Genomic DNA, 26,117 nt, shown 5'->3' with positions numbered 1-26,117 from the left:
ATCAGGAGGGGAAATGATCAATTCTCCTTGGTTTTATTTACGAGACAGTTTATTTAAAACTGGATTGGGTTTTGGTCACGGTACTTCAAGATTTAAATAATGACTTCAACCCCCACGGAGTTCTTGAAATGGGAACCTTTCGTTGAGTTTTAGTAATGATTAGCCATCTCTGAATGCTTTCTATTGTACTCAACACCATTGGCATCTCACTGTAACTGCTGCACTTGAAGCCATTTAATCACAAGGCCAAATCCCTTAAGTGTTTACCATTCCAACAAAGATACGCTTTATATTTAAACTTGTCAAAAGTGAAGAGTGGAGAGAAATCCAATATTTACAGAGAAAACGGGATTATTGCTAAACTAAACAAACCATGAATGACTTGCAACTACTAGCCTCTCTCCACTGTGTAATATTCACCAACGCTAGTACGGTTGTTCCCGAACTTCCAAGAGAATAAATAAAGTAACCAATACCATTTGAGAATCAAGTTGCTTCGAAAACTACACGTTAAATCCTACGTTTTCAGCATTTATCCCCTCTTCTGCTAAATATACACGACCTTTGGGAAACTGCCAAACCTAGACGTGTGTAGAGTTCGCGTATCGGTCAGGAGGGGAATGATCAATTCTCTTTGGTTGTATTTGCGAGACAGTTTATTTAAAACTGAATTGGGTTTTGGTCAAGATTTAAATAATGACTTCAACCACCACGTAGTTCTTGAAACGGGAACCTTTCGTTGAGTTTTAGTAGTGATTAGCTATCCCTGAATGCTCTTTTCTACTGCACTCAACACCGTTGACATCTTACTGTAACTACTTAACTTCAAGCCCTTTATTCACAAGACCAAACCCCTCAAGTCTTTACCATTCCAATAGAGATACGTTTTAAATTTAAACTTATCAAAACTGAAGAGTGCAGAAAAATCCAAAACTTACAGAGAAAACGGGATTATTGCTAAACTAAACAAACCAAGAATGACTTGCAACTGCGGTATAATTATCATCATTATAATCATCTTTTATTACCATAACATTTCGAGACCACTGGGTGAAAATGCTTGCTTCCCATAGCATGCGTCTTGAGGTTGTTCTTAAGCTCGAGTTGCAAACAGAACATGTGAACAAATTGGCAAGTTAAGTGATGAAACTCAAGGACGTACGTGAAATGTCTCAGAGTAAAAGTGGAACAGGTTCCTTCTGGTTGGTGGAACTGTGGTGTGATGCATTCATCACCCAACTACACACACGCCTGTGTCATGTATACTAATGGAAATAAAATAAAGGATTAATAAAAACCTGCTACTTTTGATTTTATATTTGTGCTCATAAAAATGAATAGCTATGTACAATCAACAACTAGGAACTGCTCTGAAGGATAATATTAATACTGACCAGAAACATATTGCCACAGTTATATACCAATTTCAAGTGATACAAAAATTTCTTTCAAAACGAAAATTAAACCCACAATCCAAACAAATATTTCTACAAAGCAGTTCCACAAACATTTATATATATTGTATTATTTATATATATACACATATAGTTCTATTAATGCACATGGTAGCTGCTTAATATCTTTTTTTTTATATAAACCAAGACAATAACATAGCATTGCTACCTAGATCATTAGTAACTTGGCATGTATTATAAATTAAAAAGTGGAAAACAAAAATGTCATTTCAAGAGCTTATATGTTATACTAGAAGAGTACCTCACATAAATATAATCCTAACCGTTCCAATCTAAATAAATAAAACATAAATAATTCAATCTATGTACTAACTACACCCTCTAAGTTTATGCAACAGCAGACTCTTTCGAGATGCATTCTTAATCTTAGCCAGCAAAACAGCCAATGATAATTATATGTAGGATATAATATATACATACAAATGCATCTTGAATAATTCAGGTTTCTAATGCATCTGATTTCTTACACAGTATCCATTTTTGGTGGAAGATATAAGTGATTAATCACACTGCCTAACAAAAATGCAAGTAAATGCATTTTGTTTTTAATTCATCTTTCAACAACTGATTGTATCCAGAGTGTCACATGTTCTGATATTTATATTTAAAGGCACTAACTGTGACATTACTTAATTCTTTGAAAAACTTAATGCAGCATTAATACAAAGCACTGAAGATCAACAAAACATAAAAAAAAAAATGTGATTCCATAAAAGAAAAACTCTTGAATGAAAGGTACATTAAATGCCCGCATTTGTAACTACAGTACATTCCTAAATTTCAAGTCCTATTCTTTGACTAGCAAAATGCATCACCTTTAGGGTAAAAAATGTAAAAAAAGAAAAATAATGCCAAAACAACTGAGGTAAATCGAGAGTTCTACTTGCATCTCAAAAATAAATAATACACTTCTGAATATCTAGAGTTTTGCATTTTACTCAAAACTAACAAATAGTAAAAGTGGCTCACACGGAAATAACTCGAACAATGCTTTCAAAGTTATACACATTCATCAACCACTGCTAATATGCAAAACCAAATACTTATAATGCAAGGGTAAATGAATGCTGACCTGGCAAGACCTTTTGCTTCAGCAATAAAGCAAATAAAAAAATTTGTATCAGGCATTTATTCCAATAAGCCAACAGCATTCATCTTACACTTCTGGTAGAAAAAGATTAAATTATAAGAATGCAAAGGGAATAACAGAAAACTGCCGAGACAAATGAAATGAGCCACCTGAAGTGTCATTTACAGAAGAGTACATGGAAGGTAAATTATATTTTCCTTTTCCTACATTAAAGCTACAAAAATCACAAGAAGACCAACAAGCACGCTGTGCAGTTTCTCAACACACCGAGTGAGTCCGAGATGAACGGAGACGCAGTCTTGACATGCTAGTATAAAATGATGCCAACACAGCAGCAATGGAATGTTTTGCATACTTCAAGCCAAAAGGGAAACAGAACAAACAAATACAGTACATATAAAAAAAATTAGGAAAATCATAAAAAAACACCAGAAAACCATTTCATACCAGACACACTAGTATATCTGTATCCTGATAGTTGCCTTGTTACCTGCAACTCAATAACAAGAATAAATAAAAACAGGAGAAAAAGCTGAGACATTGTTTGTAAATATTAATGTGAGTAAGCAACTGGAAACACAGTGATATTTTACAAATGCCCTTTGGGTAGGGAGCTATACGTACTCAAGTGAACTTATGAAGACTTCTTTGCATAAAGATTAACATAAATGTTAGTGACATGGCAACAGGAATCTGAAAGGGTTACAATGCTATAAAGTCATGAAGCCTTGAATCCACATCTGAATAGCTGTCTGTTTCAATTACAAAATGGAAAAATGTGATTAGGTTTTGTTTTACCAAAGATACCATAAACCAATAAAGAACACTGAATAATCTTGAAAAACAGCAGGTGTGTTCTGCAATCCCATTTTACAATCATTTGACAGCCTCTTAAAATATGCATTCCTTAAAATTTCTTGGAGCCTAGAAGTTAGACCTAAACTCCAGTTCTTTATTTCAATCATTTTCTATAAAAGAAAACTGGAATCTTCCTCATATAGTTGTGCTTTATGACAAAGAAAAAATTTTTATGACAGAAAATATGAGGCTAAAATTTCTAGGGTATGAGATGGAACATAATCAAATGAACTTAGAATATGCATGAATCCAGCTTAGTATATAAATTACAGTTACAGAATATTGTTTGGTGCTTAAATCATCAAAGCACTTACCACACCCAAAACAGTATAAATAAATACCATTTTTAGCAAGGTACAAAAACATTAGTATTGCCATACTGTGTATAACTTACACTGTTACCTTATGATAGTATTTCAAAAATACTGAGCATCACAGCTCTAATTGACCTCATTCCAACAGCCATGTCCATATCATATATTACATACACACAATGCTTTCTTTTTTTTTTGGCACAATGAGCTACCGCTGCTATTGCACTTACTACAAAAATTTTTTCAGGCATGATGTTGACTTAAATTTATAGTCTATTGCTCATCTGTTCGCAAATTATATCAATATTCAATTACTTTATATGACTACAATAAGATGATACAGTTTTCAAATCTCGTGCAGTTACCAAGTATTTTCCACAGTTGTATCACCTTTCTGGCAGTTATTCTCAATTATTCCTTTATAAAAAAACAAAGTCTTTTATCTCTTACAGTTTACAGACAGTCCCTAATAACTGACAGCCTCTCCTTCACAAAAACAAAGAAAACCTTGACAAATACCTGATTGTTAAGCAACAAGTTTACTGGTCTATATGGCCAACATTTTGTTCCCAAAATATGTCTTCCCATCATGAGATTTATGTTACCGGAAACAAGCCTGGGTTCACAACGACTGTATTGCCAACAAATTATCTTTATTCCCAAGAACACATCTATGGTCCCAACAAAAGGTCTTTACTTGGAACAAAAGGTCTATGGTCCCATGAATAGGTCAACAGCACTAACAAAAGGTCTCATTCTCAGCAAAGATCTATCAATCAACAACATGCATAAGTTCCCAAGAAACAGGTCTGCAGTGTTGACAATGAATACACCTCTGGCAACAGGTCTGTTTTACAGACAACCTGGCTGCTCTCTTATTAAGAAATGAACTTGTATAACTCTTGTGGAATTACAATTTACGTATATTCTGTTTATTAATAAGTACATATTACATATCATATTTCTTTTACAATAACTTTTATATTCTATTGATTAGTAAGTACATATTATATATCATATTTCTTTTACAATAGCTTTTATAATAATATTCTTACTATTAAACATTTTACTTATATTTCTTGAAAATGATGTCAAATGCAAATGGAATAAGTGTTTACTTCAATCTGGGAATTCTTTAGAAAATGGATTGCATGTAAAATATACTGCACAGAGCATAAATGTACAAGTATGTCTGTATTTATCTATACCTAGCTGTGTATTTGTATACAGTACAAGTGTATACTGTATATAGTATCAGGAAAATTTCAGTCTTCTTCCAATGAACCCTTTCTCTACCTTTCCTCTTTTTCAACAGCTTTAATTCCATAGGGTTATGAAACTGTGAGATTTAGATCCAAAACCTCACACGGACTTGAACAAAATGGGAATTCACCTTAGCCAACTCTGGCTTTGTGCAGATGAGCAAAATTTGTCAAAACAAAAACAAAAATGGCACTATACGGTTAGAGTTTAGAAATCTTTGCAAGGTTTGAAATCTACAGTACCTATTCTTAGAATATAGATGTACTGATGACTGTGGACACTTACTGCACTGCTTTTTGAAAGGACATTCCGACTGCCATGTGTGTTGTGACTTTATGTTCCACGAAAAATTATGTAATCTTTATTGTTAGTACTAGTCTCAAGCCATGGTCAACTTTCTTGGCCTACATCCTCAATTTTCCTTCCAATTCTTGGTTTATGGTTGTAGATTATATATATGTCACTTACATTCCTTTTCTTAATGGTTACATGTTTAGCTCAAAATTCAAAGATTCATTTCATTACTTTAAACAAGTTCAGCTCTGAATTAAGCCCATTTCAGTACTTTCCACATTTCACCACAGTAATCATAACTGGCTTGGTTATTTAGGGTGATGTTTCCTACATATTTCCTATTCTTAGCAAAAACAGCACCAAAGTTATTAAATTTATTTAGCTTTCAAAGGGATCATTTCCCCTTCTTTCTCAGAACACAATTCTGTGCAGTCTGAAATGAGTAAAAAATGAAATTTTTTACTCATTTCACACTTCACAAAAATCGGTTGTTTCAGGGATGACAAAGATGTATCTGTCTACTTGACTACTGGCTAGCCAAATTATGACTTTACATTTGTTGTTCCTGTAATAAAGACCATATGAAAACTAAATCTTTTATATGTAACACTTTCCTGACATTTCTTGTCTACCTCATTCAACCTACCTGTCAATTACAATGTGTGTGTTGCCTCACTTTACCAAAGATTATTCATGGCACTGCAATACTGTCTAACAATTATGGAACTGCTGATGACTGCTCACAACTTAGAAAAAAATAAAATATGATGAGAAGAATTATTAGAAATTTCTAATTATTGACCTATAGGCTCTGGAAAGTTATAAAATTGTTGCTTGTATACATAAGTGTAAAAAAAAGCAAAAATTATTCACACTTTACCCCAATACAAGCATATGAAAAAGCATTAACAAAGTAGAAATAATTTCCGAATATCTGCCTCATAACCTTCACTGTGAACAGAAAGATCTAATGACTGTTCAATCTATCAAGTTCATTACTTGTTTAGTGTCACATTGCAACACTGCTGTACTTACATTTATTATAAAGAAAATCATATATCTGAAAAACCCTCAAATCACATGTGTACATTTACAATATCTACTTATAATAAAAGATACCAATAGAACTTGGTTGGAAAGAAGACTTATCTATTAAAGGCTCAATTGCACAAGCAAGCAAACTGACTACCAGTATGGAAATTAAAATAAAAGCATGAGCTCAAAGTGCCTTAAGAATTTTGTCTTTTACATTTCCCTGACCAGTGATAAAACCAGTTCTAACTGCCTCAATAATAAAGTGTAATGTTGGGACACAGGTCTGGCTGCAAACCCCAATGCTTGATTAACTTCTGAGCATCCTAGAATGAATCACGCATTGCTTTATTGCTCCTCCTAAACACACGAAAACATTCATTTCGTAAAGAATACAATTCTGGCAAATCAATGTGAATAAATGACTCAATTTCCCCCCCCAAAATTAAGACTTCTCAGTCTTCATACATGGAAAATAATTAAGGCATATTAATGTGGCAATAGTTCAGGCTACATACTTATTACAATGATGATGATAGCAATGGTTTATGAGTAGAGATGTTGATGATTGAAAAAAAAAGTCTGATTCCACTCACTGAGCCAAAAAGTCTCACACCCAACCAGAAGTGCACATGGAAAAACCACATACCTTCATGATAATTCCATAATGTAATACAAGCAGTGGTAAAGAAAGCACTTATGCTGAAATTTACAATTTTTTTAAAGATTATTAGAAAGATATTATAAGGAGCAAAAACTGGAATCAATGAAATTTGTTGAAATGAACAGTCTCCACGAACTCAAAAACTTCAGAAATTCACTTTCCTTGCAAGTCGAGTACAGTATATAGAATACGGAGTATAGAACATGACAAAGTTTACCTCAAATAGAAATCACGAAATGGTAAACCCATCACCGCAGGGAGGTTTCCAATACCTAGAAGGAGAACGTACAAACCTAGCCTTGAACAGATGCAGTAATACCATTCGCTGCTAAAGGTGGGTTGCTTTTTATATCGGCTGTAGTGGTTGGTTGGTCTGATGCTTGCCTAGAATGTGCTGACCCTGGAGACAGGGCGGACGTGGTGGAAGATGAACGTGAATGTGACGGCGAGGATGCCGATGGGGTGACTGGAGTTTGGACTGATGGAGCAGGGGGAAGTTTAGTTTCTGCTCTAGTAGGAGCTGTTCCATGACGAATCTGACAAAACAAAAATTATAAGTTCTGTAGGTCAGTTTGCAGATTACAACATTAACTTCAAAAATCCCCTAATCAACTACTAATCCTTTCTTTCTTTTCGTATAACCTCTACATGTTGTAAACACATAATCTTAACAGAAAGATGAGTATGCAGGAATGTACAGTAGTTAAGAGCTATCTGATTCAGAAAGCTCTGAGAAATGGCTGCTAGACCAATTATGTGGCTTTCAATAGCACTCTGTTCTCATACTTATGCCCTTACATACTCTTGAATTTTATTAATCTTAGATTTCTTTCATAACCCTATAGTGAAACTAATCTTGGGGCATCTTACTTAATTCTGGTTTTCATAAGAGTACAACAAAATCTGACAAGGTCTAATTTCATGAGATCATCTCAAAACATGAAAACCAAATTAAAAAGGGGACCACAATAGGAACCAATTAAAAATATACCATAAACCTAAACTTTTTAAATAATAACCTTAATGTGATGATACACATTTCAGTGCAAAAAATAAAAATAAAATGACTTACTTGCATATGGTAACGATAAATATTTTCTGTACTCTCTAAGACACCAGCAGTGAGATCCAGAGTGCGCCCTTTGATCCCAGGAGGAGGGGGTGGAGAGAACCAATTGTAAACAGACCCTACAATTGGTACATGTCGCAGAATGCCTTCCTGCCACAGTCTTTCTTCATTCTCTCTCCTCAGATCTTCGGTTGCAGCTTCAATGCCTGATTAACAAACATATTTAGTTGTCTTGAGAATTCTCTCCATCATCAACAAGATAGAGATGTTGGACAAGGACACAAAGTTATAATTCTGGACTTACACCCGTCTGTCTTTTGTTTTTTATGCATATCTAATGGTCCCACCTATACTTAGCAGACTAACTTCTTTAACTTTGCCTCATTCCAATCTCTATTCTCATTAAGCAAAGATCCTTAGTACAAACTTTATAAGAATCTGGCAATGTGGTTCAGTGGTCTTGTTAAATTCGTCCACATAATAATAACAAAAACATTATTACTATCACAGGGTTTGCCCAAAGTATTTGTTCTTAAATAAAGGCTGAGAACTGGAGCAAGGGAAATTCAGTGGAGCTGGACAGCAGAGGAGGATGACCAAAGGGTATGCATGAAGGGTAAGAGTCACAAAGCAATGCAGATGGGAGGATGAGAGGAGAGGGCCTCATCAACATGAGCACAAATTTTAAAAATAGCTAAAATAAAAATAAAAAACCAAAATTCATCACCAAATGGAGAATGACAACTCAAAGCATAAATACCTTTCTGAACGATGTCAGTCATCTGATCCAAGAACTTCGATGAAGTTTCAATGTCCTTCCCAGTGTTGATGACCAAAGACAGAAGTTCAGACAAATCAGTTTCGGCAGTCACCATTCCAAATCTGACACAATTCATTCTGTCACTACCCTCGCCTGTGAAATAAAATCAATGTGTAATTCAGATATTATAAATACAAAAATGAGAGATTTTTGTGCAAGAGCCCAAGTCAAAATATCACGAAGGAATCATTAAGGAGGGCTAGTAATAACATAATTCTAATTAGTGCTGTAGTTAAAAAATGTGCATGAAATGCAAAACGGCTTTCCTCTATGCTAATAAAGTGAAACTTCAGAAGGTACAGCAAAAGGTTGAACAGAAAAGATGCAACTCAGGAACAACAGGATAACCTAAAAAAAGAAAACTTTAGTACCATCTGAAGTTACATCTTCATTATAAAAGGTTCATCATAATTTCTTTGATGATACTGTTCTGGGACTAAACAGCATGCATACAAGTACCATACAGCATAAATGTGCCATATATATATATCTATTCTGAAGGCAAAAATGTGTTCCAAATGCCATACCTAGGGAAAATGCAGAATCAGATGCCTTTAACTGCTGCACCAAATGGATATTCAATGAATTGATATCTTCTCGAGCAGACTCAGACAATGGCTCTTGAGTCATCAGGAGGTCCGGTATATAACGAACACCTCCGAGACCGGCCCAGCCTGGAATGTCCACTAACTGAAGATTAGACGCAGATGCTACGAGCTCTGTGAAGGTTTTCCTCTGCTTGACTGTGGCATTCAGTATATCCTGCAAAGTTAAAGTTTGATAAGTCATCTTATAAAATGAAATACAATTTTCTTTAGACCTTAGCTTGTGACAAACAATCCTTTTTCACTTCAAAAATACTGCACAATCAGTTGATCTTTTAGGGTTGACTAAATACTTACAGACTTTATGTTTTCAACTAAGCTTCACAACTCAGAATATGCAACAGATACTCTCTGAAAACAATACACACTAGCTCATATTAAAGCACTCTTACCAGCTGATGATGAAGTGAATGGATGAAAAGGTCAACATGTGCCATTGTTATGTGGTGAGTTTCAGGACCTTCAATGGGGCTCCAACGCAGCACTAATCCAGCTGTTTCCAACTGGACCAGCTCTAGAGGAATAATTCCCACGTCTCTTCGGACTACTTGGCCAAGCTATAAACGAGGTTTTTAAAGTGTTACATCCTGACTTTGGTCAAAATTTTTAGTATGCTTCTACATAAAGTCTACTCTAGATGTACACTAATCTGGGAAAAACCCTTGCACTATCAAAAAGTCTTCCTCTTTTCTGGCAACACAGTTACAACTGTGTTATTTACTGAATGGTCACAACAATGCTAAATCCCTCGAAGCAGGAAGGTTTACCATACAGGGTATTGTCAATAACAATGAGCCTTTCAGCAACTTAATTTGATTACCATGTGTCAGGGTTTCATACACTTAGCATGTATTCAAGATGATTTGTGACTGATGGTGACCCTGACATTGAAACCACGGACTGCTGGAAGTGTGCTCACAATTGTTTATGAAATAACTTTCATCACAGGAGCAATGAATGAATTAAAAGCCAGAAACAGTGAACACATACTGAAATAATTTGTGGAAGGAAGTTGTCCCTGATTTCAAAGGCTTCCCGTGACTCCACTGAGGGGTAAAGAAAATAATTCACACAGCAAGACTACAGTATTTCTAATGTAAGATTTTGAAGGTTTAGCTTAGTTTCCACTGAATCACATGATACAGTACTGAATCATCCATGGTCAAGGGCCTATTGTAATGAAATCATGAGGCTGGTTACTTATGTCATTTCATATACAGCATAACTGTTTTCCCCAAGAGCAACTGACACACGACTGGCATATAATATTTTCTTGACACAAAAATAAGTAAAAAAAACTGGCATGTTTGCACCACTTCAAAGGGCACCTATTTCTTTTGAAACTTACAAATGTCATGGATTGGGTGGCCTATTTTGAGATATCCTTCACACTTCCATTTAATATAATTTACAATTAAAAATTATTAAAAATGAAAATTATAAAAAACCTATTCTTGAGCAGAAAAAAATAACTGAACATCTGAGAGGACTTTAGAATAAAGAAATGATAAAGAGATATTTACCCAAGAATTCAAGTTGTCATAATATTCTGGATTTTTCCCTCCGGAATTTGTTTCATCTACATACTGGAATACTACAGCTCCGCTGACAGTCTCCAGAAGTTGCTGTAAGATACAGAGATAATATTAGCCCTGAGAATTGTTATTATCATGAGTTACTGTAGTTTAACAAGACTAATGAATTGTATCTTACATACTCTCACAGATCTTGGCCAAAGGACTGTTCTAAAATGAAATTTATGAATATGGGAGAAAGGCAAAATTACAAAAGTGGATGAACGTTAAGAGACAGAAAGTGACGCAGTTAAGGGCCAAAGGGGTGCTACCAAGAACCTTCAGTCACATGTAAATGATACCCCATATGGGGAGACCTGTGAGAAAACCCACAGACAATACAGGATGAATTTTATTCACAATAAAATACAGTAATGCCTTACTGCATTTAAGGAGCTAAGCAAACCTCAATACATAATATAAAACATTCAATATATCAACAATTTTACTATCATATAAAAAAAGCTTCATTCTATCTCAATGAAGAACACATTAATCACAAGCTGTCAAGATATTCTTAACGACACTGCCAAAGTGACTGTGATAGTTGATAAGACATTTCCTACGAAAATGCTCATAACATTTATAGGTATCGTTAATCTATCAGTATTAAAGCATGTGCTTTATATACAGAAAAGGCTAACTTACTGCTGTGCTGACTGGTTTACTAACTAAATCTTGGATACTTATAGCAACTCCTCCACCAGGTGGGGTAGGACTCTGAAAATATACAGTTACACAAATTAGAATATTAAGGACTGGACTGAGTCAAACATACTATAAAGTAACAACTTCATACATTTAATCTGCAGCAACTGCTTCAAGCTGATTATTGTCACTGTTACAGAGTGTAACCAAACTACTTTCAATTAAAACTTAACTCGCACAGTGCTGGTTGAATTGGGTTGGCCCTGAATGTCACAATTATATCTTATGTCATACATTAACACCTTTTTAAGTGCTTGAACGCTCTCACGTAAACATTATGCAAAATATTAGGATATTCACTTATGCAACATCCAAGATAAAAATATGAAAGTTTTCCAAAGAAATACATTAATCATACATAAGCCTCCAAGGTTTGCAGTCTTTTGTTCGTCAGACAAGGTGATTTCACAATGTAAGCGATACATGAATCCTCACATTAATTTCAATCACCTAAACTTCTTTTGAGGAGGAATGGGTTATGGTAAATGAACTAATTTATTCACAAATTTGAAGAACAGTGAACAATGAGAATAAGTAACTTGAATATCAATAGATGGTTCTTCTTAATCATATACTGAACATATATCTTTTGGTTAGTTAATACTGACTTTTGAACAGTGCATTTTTAATTATCAAGGAGTTACCACAACAGCCACTTCCTATGTCCATTTTCTTTTCTTTTTCTTTTGCCTCATTTTCTGGCAAAAAACACTTACTTTAAAAACAAAAGCTCATGTATATCTACAAAATTATACAACAAAAGTTCCCACATATTTATAGAATGTACTTTATAAGAAATAATTATGACATCAAAGAGGAATGTGATACTTGCATACAAATAAATCTTGAAAGCAATTACATTTACATATACATAAATCTTAAAAGCAATTACTGTCAATTACACTAACGAAGGCTAAAAATTTTCCACTTTAAGGAAACTCACAAGTAAGCGTATTTTAGGAAGAGTCGCTAGGTGCTGTTGCAGAGCGTGGCTCAATTCGAACGCGTGTTGGAAACGAGCAACCACGCCACTCTGACCTAGTACCTGTGAAAAATATTAACAATCCATTATCATTACGCACTTTAAAACCATATTTTCACAAGACAGAAATTCAGATAAATAGTATGACACTATAACAAATATCTACATATCTTGAAGTATCAATTTTAAACCAAAAATGTTAAAGTTGAAAGAATTTTCAGAGATTATATTAACTTCCAATATGAAATTCAAAGCATGATTATCTTCTATTTAACAACCTGTAATGTAGACCACAGTGGTAGTGATACAAGACGGACATGGAGGTTTAGAGCTGTCAGTCCAGCCGCATGAACGGCTGATGCTTCACAAGCCCTGTATAATGTCTGACTATTTGTTAAGGAATACAAAATGTATAAGTATTAATTTAAACATAAAAACCAAATTCAATATGGGATCTAATCCACAAAACTTAAATTACTTGCAAATCATTACAATGTTAAGGAATGCAAACTGTATGTTAATTTAACATAAACCAAATTCAATACGGGATCCTATCCACACAACTTAAAATACTCCCTTAAAAATCATTAAAGCTATATAGTATCTTTGGTCTAATCTGCAACAATGAACTGACACTAAGAAAATTCAAATTAAAAAGACTGTAACTGTTATCTTCATCACACAACAGAGTTCACCTACTATTCATTATGCATTTTGGTCAGCCGTTTGTGAGTCAAGCATTTCAACTCAAGTGGTCTGGTTAGCTTACTAATAATAAAAATAACCTTTTCAGAATTTACAACCTTGGTCATGCAATTCTTAAAATTTGAAATTTCAACTGTTGGTCCTATAACCTGAATCTGCGTTCTTCCAAAAACCTCAACTTTTACATAATCACCACTTCATAAAATGGGAAACATTTATAAAAATTTACAATATGAAAAATTTAAAACCATTAAAAATACATGTCTTCGGGGATTAGGCTAGGAGGCTCACTGCACTTCATGAATTACCTTGTACATTACTCATAATCCAACAAAGAAGAAAAGCTGGGAATAGTGCTGATGATTCAGAACTAAACAAGAAGGCAACAGCCTACTTCATAACACAAGCTTATTTGATAAAAGGATACAACATGAGGAATTGAAGGAACACCCAACCATAAAGACAATGGGAGTGTCATGCTGTCTCCAACTTTGGCAGGCTGAAATGGAAAAGGAAAGAAATGTTCAGATATTTAACTCAAAATGTTACATCAAGGACAGTTATTTCACTTAACAGAAAACTAAGGACTAAAAAATAAAAAATATCTTGTTTTACTGATAAAACCATTGCATTACTAAACCTCAACACCCTGGCCTTCTTTATGCACTTCTGCAAAGAGCATAAATACCTCTTAAATGGGATATGATTCCCACTTCTTCCCAAACCTATTCTGTTTCAAACTTATCTCTTTTTAACACATCTTGCAACCATTAGTTATCTCTAAAAATAAAATATTTGCTGGTTGTTTCTCTGAAGGCTGGCAAATGATACTCAATACCTGTTAAAAAAAATAAACAGCAGATACTTGAGGATCTTCTTTAAAATAGGTTCCTAAATGACCCCCGAGAATAACGAGCTGCCCAAAGCAACCATGCAATCATAAAAAAGAGGATACCATACCAGATTTGGTGCATTTGGAAGGGTTAAAGCCGCAAGGGCATGACCCTCGACGTGTAGCCAAGCTTCGTACGTATTGCACAGCTCCTGAATCCTCCCTACATTGTCTACACCACTGACTGCTCCTCCACCTGAAAATTACAAATTCAGCAATAAATTAATAATGAAGAGAATGACATCTCTTATTTCTAGTCAGATTTTACTGAAAAAATGATGATGAATGATAGAGGAATTATACAGTTATCCAGTACAAAAAGGTAAATGATGATTCATGATTTCCTGAGTTACAAAAATGGCAATAATAAACAAATTTCAAATTAGCACATATTATCTAACAAGACATCTCACTAAGTCTCCCATTGTATAAGTTTTCTTCACTGAAGAAGAATTATTGGCACTCAATAAAGAATGCTGTACGCAACTCAGTTGTTTTCATTGCCCTAGCGGCAAGAGGCATATCTATACAGATCTCACCTGCATTGGCAATCACAAGGAGGGGTTTCTTTTGAGCTGCAACATCTTCTGCCAACATTCTATCAAGGGCAGCTGTGTCCATTGCAACAGGAGAACCAACAATTGTGTTGCATGGTACTACACGCACACATCCCGATCCAAGACCCAACTGAAAATCCAAAATTAATGTTTTGTACATTCTGTAAAAGTAACTTCAAAGGACAAAATGTTTCAGCAGGTAATGATACAAAAATTCTTATCTTGTTAACACATTAGCAGTGAGTATACCTAAGACGAGAAGATAGAGCATTATTGCTTTAAAAAACCTCTCACCATTCCAGCTATGTGTTGTGGAAGACCAGGACGAACAGTGCTACTGGTGTAAATCACTGGTGGACGAGCATATAAAGCTTCATATCCTTCAGTGCTATACTTTGGATAACGTGTGTGAAGCAACATTCTGCACACTCGTACAACACCTTCTCGAATGTCTTCATGAATGTACACATTGGAGTCAAAATATCTGAATGGAAGATACAGTAGGCTATACATATTTGCTAAACAATATTACAGGTAACTTATTTATGAAAAAGTTTAGAGTATAATCATCACATAAGAAACAGATAGAAATGATTTACTCCTACCTGGGGACTACTTTCATTATTTTCAAGTGTAAGTAAGACAGCAAAAGGTTTGCGAATATCAGGTTTTACGTATTTTTGTAAAAGATACCTAAAAGTGATTAGGTAAATGAAAGGTCCAAAGGACTCTTAAATGTTCCTCAAAAGGTAGTTCAAACATGAAGTATAGAACCTTTTAACATGCTATACTCGTACAGTAGGCCTGAAAATCTCTTTGTACATGATACCTTCCTAGGGGGGTGATATACCATCAACTATCAATAATTGCAGTAAACAAAACTGCTTCATCACACTATACCTGAATAATCTTGAAACCCACAAACAGGAATCTGACATGACTCGTGTGGCTAGACGGCGCAAGTGCTGTGGGTCCAGTGTTGTGACAAGTGCAGCTAAGAGGTGTGACACAACGGCTACACGACCATTGAGATCCAAAGGACCCAATCCGTAGGTGATATCTGGTTCTTCATCGTCATAGGTTAGTAGATCCTTTGGAAAAATAGATAAAAAATATATGTTCGTACAACACCAAACTTAAAATCTAAAAAACCTCCTCATGCACAGCTACCCAGACACAGCCTGCAACCTGTCACTGATATAGGTCCTACATAAAAATTCAAACCAGGATTCAATTTACAATCAGTTAAATTGAAAAGTTGAAAGAATACTTCTTAATCACCTGCAGAACAAGTATTACACCATACTAAATTATAGACATCACATGAGTTGGATGCTTGATGAAACAGGTAAAATCTCATTAAGGGAGAAATCCACCAACTTAATATGCAATAGTTTTTGACCTGTTTGGTAAAATAAATTCTTAATTCTGTCTCAAAGGTAAATAAATTTCTAAAAAATGAGCTGTCACATCCAAATTGATCATTTGTAGACTACATCCATTAAGTCAATTAACAGACAGCGGAATCTGATTTGGGATGAATGCCTTAATTCTTTTATGGGAGGAGGACACACTTTCTCCTCTTAGTACTATTGACAATTACAGCATTAGCATTGACATTTAATTAATGTTAAATGCTTTAATAAAAACATTTCAAAAGAAACACAGAAAGCCAAAGCAAAAGATAATAAAAACTTTACACATGCTGGAAAAAGCCTATCAGGTTCAACATCATCACCCAAAATTTTAAATAAATAAAACTATACAGCCCATCGTAAGTCTGAGAGCTATTATTTTAAATCATGCTTTAAACTGCACCAAGGTTTGTGCTCTTATAAGAAAAAATATACGAAAACCTTGTAAATCTCAAAATAAATACTGAAAAGACTGCCAGCATGACATATCCTTTATAAAACTATTATCTGATAGACTAGTAAAGAAAACTAATGTCTTACCTGCAAAAGCCTCATTGTATTTGCTGGATCTTGACCGTTGACGGCCAAACCCTGGGGCTTCTTCTCTTCCGGTGGGAGGGGTTCAGCTGGAGATCCTAAGGTGCCAAATACCTCCGAGGTAAACAGCGACAGAGCCCCAAAGACATCGTCCTCTTCCTCTTCCGCGTCCTCATCATCTTCGTTTCCCTCCGTGACTTCTTCTTCTGGTTCCTTTGGCAGAGGAGCCTCTTCGGGCTTCGCCTCGTCAACTGTGTCTGGCTTTTCGGCTTCAGGTGCTTTTTCCTCCTGCTCTTCTGCTGCAGCTACTGGTTCTGCTGGTGGGACCTCAGCTGGTGGTGGGGCATCCCCTGTTGCAGCTGGTGCAGCTGGTGCGGCTGGTCTGATAGAAAGAATGGGTCGGTTATCACTAGTACTTGTTCTTAACCTGTTCACCTCTATTTTTCTATAATACAAACATTGATTCATGACATTACATACTAGACTTTATTACCATCTTAATTGAATAACAGTAATAATGAGTATATACTGGCATAATAGTAAATAGGATTATATATCAAGTTACATAGTAAATGTCATTAATTATGAAACGATGCAATTTTGTCTTAAACACCTTACATGATACAAAGTATACTCAAAAGCATTTGAATGTCACAATTTTTTCATCTGTAAGTTAAACTATCACTTTTATTTATTAAGTAGTCTAACCAGACCAATGAGTTAAATTCCTAACTCTAATGAGGATGGTCAATACATATTAAGGTGGACATGAACTCCTTTTTATTGACAATGCAGAAATGTTATACCAAATCATAATGAAATTACAGTAAAATGAAAAATGTTGTTGAAATAAGTTCTTATACAAACCCACTAATCATAATTATGGGTATCCAGCTTCCTATAAGACCTGTTATGATTGTGGATGCCAAGAGGTCACAACTGTACCATACAGGTTTGTGGAAGATATAACAATTTTTACTTTTGTTCTATCAATCAATTTCCAGACTTAGACGACGCTATATTTTACAGTCTTCTCACCACTACTGTATAGCTAAGATAAGGAAGATAACAGAAAGGTCTGTTTTGTGTTTGCAGGTTTCAAGGCTCAACACTGAGTGTGGTTGAATTCTGTTTCTCCTACTGATTGCCATGGCCTAAGAGCTTTTGCGACTTTAGTTCATAATCTGGCTTTGAGCAAATTATTAATGAGGGCATACAAAAGTCTGGTAACTGCTCAGATCAAGTCTTCACTGAGTTTCTTATCTTATAACCACTACTGTGGGTCCTCCAACTACAACTTCTGATCATGCTTTAGCTTCTACAATGATTAAATCTGAGCCAGCAGTGGTTGATGTTTCTACAAATATTTATCAAACCTCAAGCGGAATGGAATGGGAATTTTGAGATCTTTCACTTATGAACTGGTCACTGGTGTAAATGGAAGGTAAGCCAATTGTTCCCTTAAATGATAGTTGTTTGTGTATACACTGTACACACAAACATAAAAAGAATTGTAGTATAGACAGAAATTAACACATACAACAAATTGCAGCAAAAGGTTTATCTCACTAAAAATGAAGAGGAACCAATATATTAACACAGTTCAAAATCATAAAGCACAATGTAAGAGCCTATGACACGTTATGCGTTAACAAAGGAAATTGAATGCTTGAGAAGCAAACTTCGGTGTTTTACTTGAATGTAATGTAGCTGGAACTTACGTAATAAACACTCACGCAATATATTCATGGTGCACAGTAATACTCACTCTACTTCCTCTGCTGGTGCTTCAGCCTCCCCTTCAGGCATGGTCACTTCTTCTGTAGTAGCTTCAGGAACTTCTTGATCCTGAGGAAGAAAAATTATTTCTTTAGCCCTCAGTTTTTCTTTTTAAACTATCAACATAAGAGAACAATGTTAAACTATTTTCAATATAAGCACCACACTAAAATGGCAGTCTTATACACAATTTGTGAAGCAGCAAGTTAAATTTGACACAACAGACCATCAAGTTACCCTAATTGAAAAGATTATTACTAAAAATTTCAATTCTGCTTCCTTAAAAGTGTTCCGTCAATCTACTCCCGGCACATCAAATGATATTGTGCCCCATCAATACCTCAGACTATTCCTGATATCCTTGCCAGTATCAGATGATAAATCATACTTGTTTAATAAATGTGTTTAAAATCCATTCAATTTCAGCATTAATGATAATTATCTACTGGCCGATCTCCACCTTCAAGGGAGACCAGCAAACCTTCAAAATCTAGACCTGACTTTTGCCTTCATATTTCCTACCAACCGTAGTGTGGGCCATATTAAAACAGTACTGCAGAGTGTAAATAAATAAAGGAATACTACTTGCTATTGCTTGCACATACATTAAGAACTAATACTGATGTGCAGGAAAAGGAGTAAAGTACTGTAGGTCGAACATTTGTCATTTTAATGACAAAAGAAATTATGAGGCTGGAACTGAAATGAATGCAAGATGAGTGGAAACAGCTCGGAAAAAAGTGGAAGAAGCTAGCTAGACTGATGGTAATTAAGAGTAGGCTATCTCATTAGTAAACAGCGAACATTTTTGATGTACAAGTAAGGCCTGTACTTCTCTAATATCCAGTGCAACAACTCCTATTTAGAGTGCAATGAGAAATTTGAATAGCAAATAAAAAAAAAATACTGTAGCAGAGAGAAGTGCCATTCTGTGGCAGAAAAACAGAAAGAAATATTCAAACTGTAATGGTCTGGATGTAATTATGAAGGAAGGAGAGAGGAGCACTGGTTAGAGAAGTAGTGGATGTTAATGTGGCTGATGTCAACTATTTGGAGGGCCCAGAAGGCTACGGAAAACGAGCTCTGAAGAGAACTTAGACCTGACAGGGATTCAGGAAGAACTGCACAAGATAAAATATTGACAATTATGCCAGGGGAAGCCTTTCAATTATAAAAAAGGAAATCACAGCCAAGTATCCATCCTTGTATAATTTATTTAAAATGCCCAACAGAATACAACTGATAGTCTGTTCATATTATGGCAAATATCCATTCTCTGGATTATGTATGGTTACTACCTAGGGTAAACAGATGACTGTAGGATGTGTTATCCATATCTTTGAGCGCTGTGAATGTTTAACAACTGACAACTTAGACACTTTCCTTTAGAGCATAAATTGAGGCATTCTAGCCTCTTTTGGTATCAAATGTATCAGACGGATGGTTTTACTTTAAATGGTCTTGCCTGTGCTGCTTCTAAGTTTTTCATATCCTTTCTCTCAGAAGATACACAGGATGAGGCTGCATCCTCTAAGTAGAGTTTAAAAAACACGATATAAACAACTTTTCATAGTACAGTAAAAAGTTTACATTTACTATATCGTAGTATTTTCTTGGCTTTCTTGTCACCTTTAAACATTTCTTAGATGGTTTAAGTTACTAGTGATCATCCCTAGGACTTTCTCTTGAGGGAAACTATCACCTTGTCAAGTAGATAACAAATGGCATTCTTGAGTTTGTATCTTTTGTGCATGAAACTTTATTTTCCTATTAGTATAGCATCAACCATTTTACCAACCATCCACTCTAAATTCTCTTGGTCTCCTTGCTACTGTTTTGTTGCTGTGCCATTATCAGTGCTGATACCCATGTTTGTCTCATCCGTTTAATCTTGACATTAATGTTTATCTGGAAGTCCGGAGAGAGAGAATATCTATATGTGGTGTTAACTCAGGACCCATGACTTAGCACTGCATAGTTTTAGTTATGAATATCACAAGTCACTATAAAACTCAAGGCAAGATTTGACTTTAATCTAGACACTCATCGATGTTAATTCCATGATTCCAACTTTCACTTTCAGTCAGTAAAAAATAGTTTTTTGAGCTGATATCCTCTATCTTATCAGAATTATTGAATCATTGTCCAGGAATACAATTATTTTAGTACATCGTTAATTGTGCAATAAAAGGATGTTTAGGAAGAGGCAGAGATAACAAATATGCATGGGGTATGCCAAGTTAGGTTTGATGTTACCTTTCATGTGTACTTTGCCATGACTTCACAGGGTTGTATTAAATCTCATGGGAACGACCCGTGGCCTATTTTGTGGAATAATTATCACTCTTTACAATGTTATTTTATATGTCATTTGATAAGTTCTAATTTCAAGCAGTTTTAACACAAAAATATGCACTGGTACAAGGTCCTTTGAATTAGTCTCTCATAATATCCCACCCTATGTCACTCTAGATCAGGTTAGGAAAGGGAATCCAGGTCAGTTATGTTAGTTATGAAAAGTAAGACAAGGATGCAACCCTATAATTGGTCTTTTGACATCTTTGTCCTTCATATGTTTCACGCCTGACACTGATTATATATAGCCTAAGCATAGACATAACCTAAGTATATTAAAAACTGCTAACTTGTGATTTAAGCACTCGCGATAATTTTCGTTGATGCAGTCCACTCTTCTTGGTTAACTCCTAAAATCCGTGGTTTTCCTGTAGGGTCCCCGTAATAGTTATATAAAGTGAGCTTGGGAAATAAAAGTATGGTTTATACCAATAACAGCAGCCAGAAATGCATAAAACACAAGATAAAAATGCCTATTCAGAAAAAATGTACGTATTCCTAAGTATTAGCTCCCCACAGACTGTTCAGAAAGGTTCCGCAAATACGAGAGACATTAGGAATCCAAATGTTCGAGAAGGGATTGGCTAAGGAAATCTATTATAAAGGGAACCATACTAACCTAAAGTAACCTACCTAACCTAACCTAGTAGGCTGTGTTACTTAGCCGTTTGCCACCTGGACCCCCCGGTGTTTTCTGAAGTTAATGACAGGTTACTGACAGTCGAGCAAAAAAAAAATAACAGTAAATTCTTGATAAGCAGCCAAAATACTATAGAAAAAAATCAACTTCCAAGTTAATACCTGAAACAGAGCTAATACTTACTTCTACCAAAATGTATACCCTACAGACCTGATGATGATTTAAAGTATCATAGCCTAATACTGCTGACAGTTTTGTCGGATATATTTGGCTAAGCAATAGGCCCGTCAACCCAGCCTAGCCTTAGGCTAATTTTAGCTGTAGGATAACCAACCACAAACTGGTTAAGCCAACTAAGCATAACGTAGTAGGAGTTTGAATAACCTAGCCTAACCTGCCTACTCTACTGTAGGCTAGGATAGGATAGGGTGCCCTTTGTAGCTTAACCTACCGACTAAAAAGGTTAACGTAAGCTTAAAACTAGTCCCATTATCGATTACACTGACAATAAAAATTCATATTTTCGTTCAATTTCAAGTCATCACAGAATAAATTTAAGGATTTAATGCGAAAAGGATCAAAATCTTCCGACATAAAAGGGATAATGCAGGCATTCACGAGACCAAACCAGAAAGTTCTCCCGACTCACCCCCGATTTTACGCCTCTATTTCCGCCCGAATATGGCCGCAAAAGCCTTAAAATTTAGTCCTCGCAAAGGAACAAAGACTAAAGAACGTATAACTGCCGGAAACGAGAGCAAAACCGAGCAATGAACGCCCAATTACGTGGAGTTGTGTCACCCGGTGCAGATCACTTGACAGATCTTGTCCACGTAAACAAATCGACGTCATCACGAAGCCATCACTCAAAACAAATCGTACAAGCAAGCAAGCAAACAGGGGACAACTTTCCTCTCTCACCTTATTAACCTCCGCTTCCCCTTTGGATTCGTCCATAATGTCTTCTTCTTTTGTTTCGGTAAAACGGCGTTTTTTTATATAAAAAAATCTACACTAAAAGTGTGTCCGACACTTGCGTTGCACTTGTCGTAGCGACACTGCGGATCATCACAGAGACAATGTTGCGTGGCAGCCTCTACAGCCAAAATACAACATTGAGGAAAATGTGTCGCGTAATTTGTCTCGTGAATTATTTCACCTCAATTAGAGGCTTCTGAATTTAACCCCTGGCGTCCTTCTTACCTAATAATTTCACTGATATAAAAATCATTCAGTGTTTTATTCAAACTCAAAAGTATTTCCATTATTCACTTCTCATTCATGTCTTAGCTGAGTACGTCATCACCCGGGATGTTCGAAATGCATGATGGCAAAGATTACGCTAAGTATTATGTAATAGAAACACTTACCATTGTTTTTGTACATTTTACTTCTACAAAACAATTCTTTACTGTTATGTTTATGATATTTTGAATTGTACATATACAATGATAATGTTATATGGCCAACAGGACTTAATCGGAAATTTACTCGCAAGAAACGGTGATTTTCATTTTCACTTCAACATCCCTGCAACCCAGTCATTTTAATAATTATCTAAAATAAAATAATTTGCAGGGTTTCTTTCCAGTGTTATATTACCAAGTGCATATTTTGATAGAATATTTATGACGTAATGCTTCCCCGGATCTTATATTGGTGAGTCATTTCCTTTACAAGTTACTCTACACATTCTGAACTGCCTTTAATTTTCATTCATTTCTTTACCTGTGTTTGTGTTCGGAAGCTTTCGTTTGGTCCATAGTTGCAAAATTTAGACAGATGTTCTTACCAGCTCCTTACTGATCACAGCTGACGATTGTATTTTGAAGTTCCAAATCATTTCTGGTATGTTCAAATCCTTTAAAATAAGCAGGCAAGCTATAATAGACTGCTTGACGTACAACAGTCCCAAACCCCTACAGTTCTTTGAAAAAAATGTCAAGATTAGACAAAATATCCTTTCTATTTGGAGGACTTGATGGAGTCATCCTTCATTCTTTCGGACGTAATTATTTTATTTGTCAGTTATGGTTTGACCTTACAAGAATCTACTTCAGTAACTATAAAGATATAAAAACTTCCAAAGGCATTGCAAAAAAATTCTCAAGTGAAAAGTATTTATAAAAAAAATTATATCTGCTCTATGTAAATAATTTAGAGGATGGTGATGAAGACGAATTAGTCCTATAACTGTTCTTGAATAGATATTTATAATTTCTTCTTGAATATCAAAAGACGTTTTCATCTTTTACTTTAGAACTTAAGGGAGAAGCACTATTGAATTTTGTAATTCTTCTTGTTCATCTATTGCTGCTAGGAAAGCTGCTTTGCTGATGCAGCTTAGTGTGAAGTGTTCTAGGTGAAGACACCGCCATCTTTTACTAGATCAAAGTTATCTACCGTAATACCGGAGGAGAAAACGCCAGCATCATCTGTAAATATTTATTTGATAATTTGCATTCCATAAACGGTCATTTTCACAATATTCATTATTTCGTTGCACTTGTATATGTCTAGATTTCCGTTTGCAATTTGTTAATGCTGAAATCATATTTAATACTCCGTTTTCCGTATCCTCAGGTAAATACATACTAGATTGCTATTATGTTGCTTTGCATTAAGGTGGCCTAATGTCAGCACGGGTTTTGGCTCCTTAGAGCAGCCAGTAAAAAGTGTAGCTTGCTGCGTAAGTCAAGACTGTAGCTCCCCACGAGACCACGGCTGACACAGATCAATGAAGAATAATTGAAGACAACTCCTAAGTAGTTGAGGTGCACCAGCGCCACATTCCTCGTCCCAGGAATATCTGGAATTCGGGAAAAGTCAAGGACAGTCGGTGCTAGAATTTAGGCGTATTCTTAGATCGCCCCTTAGTGACTCAACGTATTCCAAGATTGTTGTTGCGTAGTTTGAACCGGTGTTCTGTAAGGAATTAAATCGAGTGTTGTGACGTATTCTAAGATTGCTGTCTGGAACTTTCTAACTAAAAGTTCTTGCGTATTCTAAGATAGTAAGATATTTGTTAAGGAATTTAAATTAGTGTTTTAACGTATTCTAAGATTGCTATCTGGTACTTTCAGTAAATGTTCTTCCGTATTCTAAGACCATTATCTAATGATCTCAGAATAACAATACTGTAACACAATAATATACAGTATTTTTACAATAATTTTAACGTACATAGCGAAGAATTCCACTTCATATCCAGATTGGTTTATGGAATATTGAAGTCAGATTCTTCAATATAATACTGTACGTAGTTTATGTAAAGAAAATGGAGGAAGTAGATAGTTGTTTCAAATATACAAATGGAACTCGAATTACTTAAAAAATTGGTTAAGTTTTAGGCCTGCTTAATAAGGATTATTATTTAAAATGGTTAAATCTATTATTAAATCACAAAGTTTCACAGATTTGTTCATTTATTGATGAAAAGATTATCTTTAGACGAGACAGAATTGACCCAGTTGCCCAGGGCAAAGTGAGAAAGGGACATTAGCGTAAGTTTCAGTCGCTCAAAGGTTAAGATGGTTTCCATGACGACAAATCATTAAATCATTATCGAGATGCACCAAAGACAATCATCGAAAGGGAACCATCAAATGAATGTAATCCTAAAGATTCATCGAAATCCGTTAATTCGTTTTTGAGATATATTGTAAATAGACCCGTTTCTCCTACTCTAGGCCTATGGACTGAGGTAATGAAATACAGGAGAATAGTGAATAGACTTATTTCCCAATTTAACTTTTGATAAATCCTGAAAAATTACAGGAATTATTAAATAAAAGATTTCCTTGTTCTATAAATGTCATATTCTATTATTTTGTCATATAATAAACAGAGCACATGCAGTTTGTTTTCCAGATATTCAGTGAAATTTTAAACTGTCCAAATCCGTTCAAACTCTTATACTGTCAACACCGCTCTCCTCTCTCTCTCTCTCTACGATCTAGAATGCCTCTGCTGACCTAAGCAGTGAATTATTTACCTGATCTTTAGCCAGGTGTTGGGGTACAGCAGCTGTTGTTACGTGGAGAGAGAGAGAGAGAGAGAGAGAGAGAGAGAGAGAGAGAGAGAGAGAGAGAGAGAGAGAGCTGCTTCTCCGGTTTTCAGCTCAATTCACTTCTTAGGCCAATAATCTAAATATTTTTTAATGGCTGAGTAAGAGATTAATTTATTGCTAATTCGAATAGAATAGAATATAGAATGTAGGCCAGAGGCCAAGCGCTGGGACCTATGAGGTCATTCAACGCTGAAAAGGAAATTGACAGTCAGGAGGTTTGAAAGGTGGAAAGTCAGATGGAAGAAAGAGAATACGAACGGACGTACAGTAAAAGAAATGAAAGAAGTTGTGATCTTTTGACGAGCAGCAAGTAGCGAATAAGTAGTGAGACCTACTAATGTAATTAATGTAATCTCAAAAAGCAATATATTTTCATTTCCATTGGTCTACGGTTGGAGGCTTCAAATTTGTACCCGCCAG

General features: G+C 35.3%; 1 protein-coding gene across 2 annotated transcripts; it reads right to left on the bottom strand.

The window, feature by feature from the left end:
- Positions 1-1,302: 1,302 nt before the first annotated feature.
- On the bottom strand, positions 1,303-22,739 carry LOC136826195 (pyridoxal-dependent decarboxylase domain-containing protein 1). Of its 2 annotated transcripts, none has more exons than XM_067083256.1 (17): positions 22,550-22,739; positions 18,623-18,702; positions 16,858-17,236; positions 15,803-15,993; positions 15,197-15,386; positions 14,885-15,032; positions 14,414-14,541; positions 13,881-13,952; positions 13,027-13,131; positions 12,710-12,811; positions 11,707-11,778; positions 11,008-11,109; positions 9,877-10,041; positions 9,407-9,641; positions 8,820-8,972; positions 8,063-8,265; positions 1,303-7,526 (listed from the first exon to the last, which is right to left on the bottom strand). In XM_067083256.1, the coding sequence occupies exons 1-17, from the start codon at positions 22,583-22,585 to the stop codon at positions 7,284-7,286; spliced, it is 2,604 nt and encodes an 867-aa protein (XP_066939357.1). In that variant the 5' UTR covers positions 22,586-22,739; the 3' UTR covers positions 1,303-7,283. The 2 variants fall into 2 exon arrangements, with proteins under 2 accessions (XP_066939357.1, XP_066939359.1); XM_067083258.1 differs by lacking the exon at positions 22,550-22,739 and adding an exon at positions 22,278-22,501.
- Positions 22,740-26,117: the final 3,378 nt, after the last annotated feature.

The sequence above is a fragment of the Macrobrachium rosenbergii genome, chromosome 40 (assembly GCF_040412425.1).
Source record: "Macrobrachium rosenbergii isolate ZJJX-2024 chromosome 40, ASM4041242v1, whole genome shotgun sequence".
In the NCBI taxonomy this organism is placed as follows: Eukaryota; Metazoa; Arthropoda; class Malacostraca; order Decapoda; family Palaemonidae; genus Macrobrachium; species Macrobrachium rosenbergii.
The sequence above is the reverse complement of the archived record's forward strand: the minus strand, read 5'-3'. Positions and strand labels throughout refer to the sequence as shown.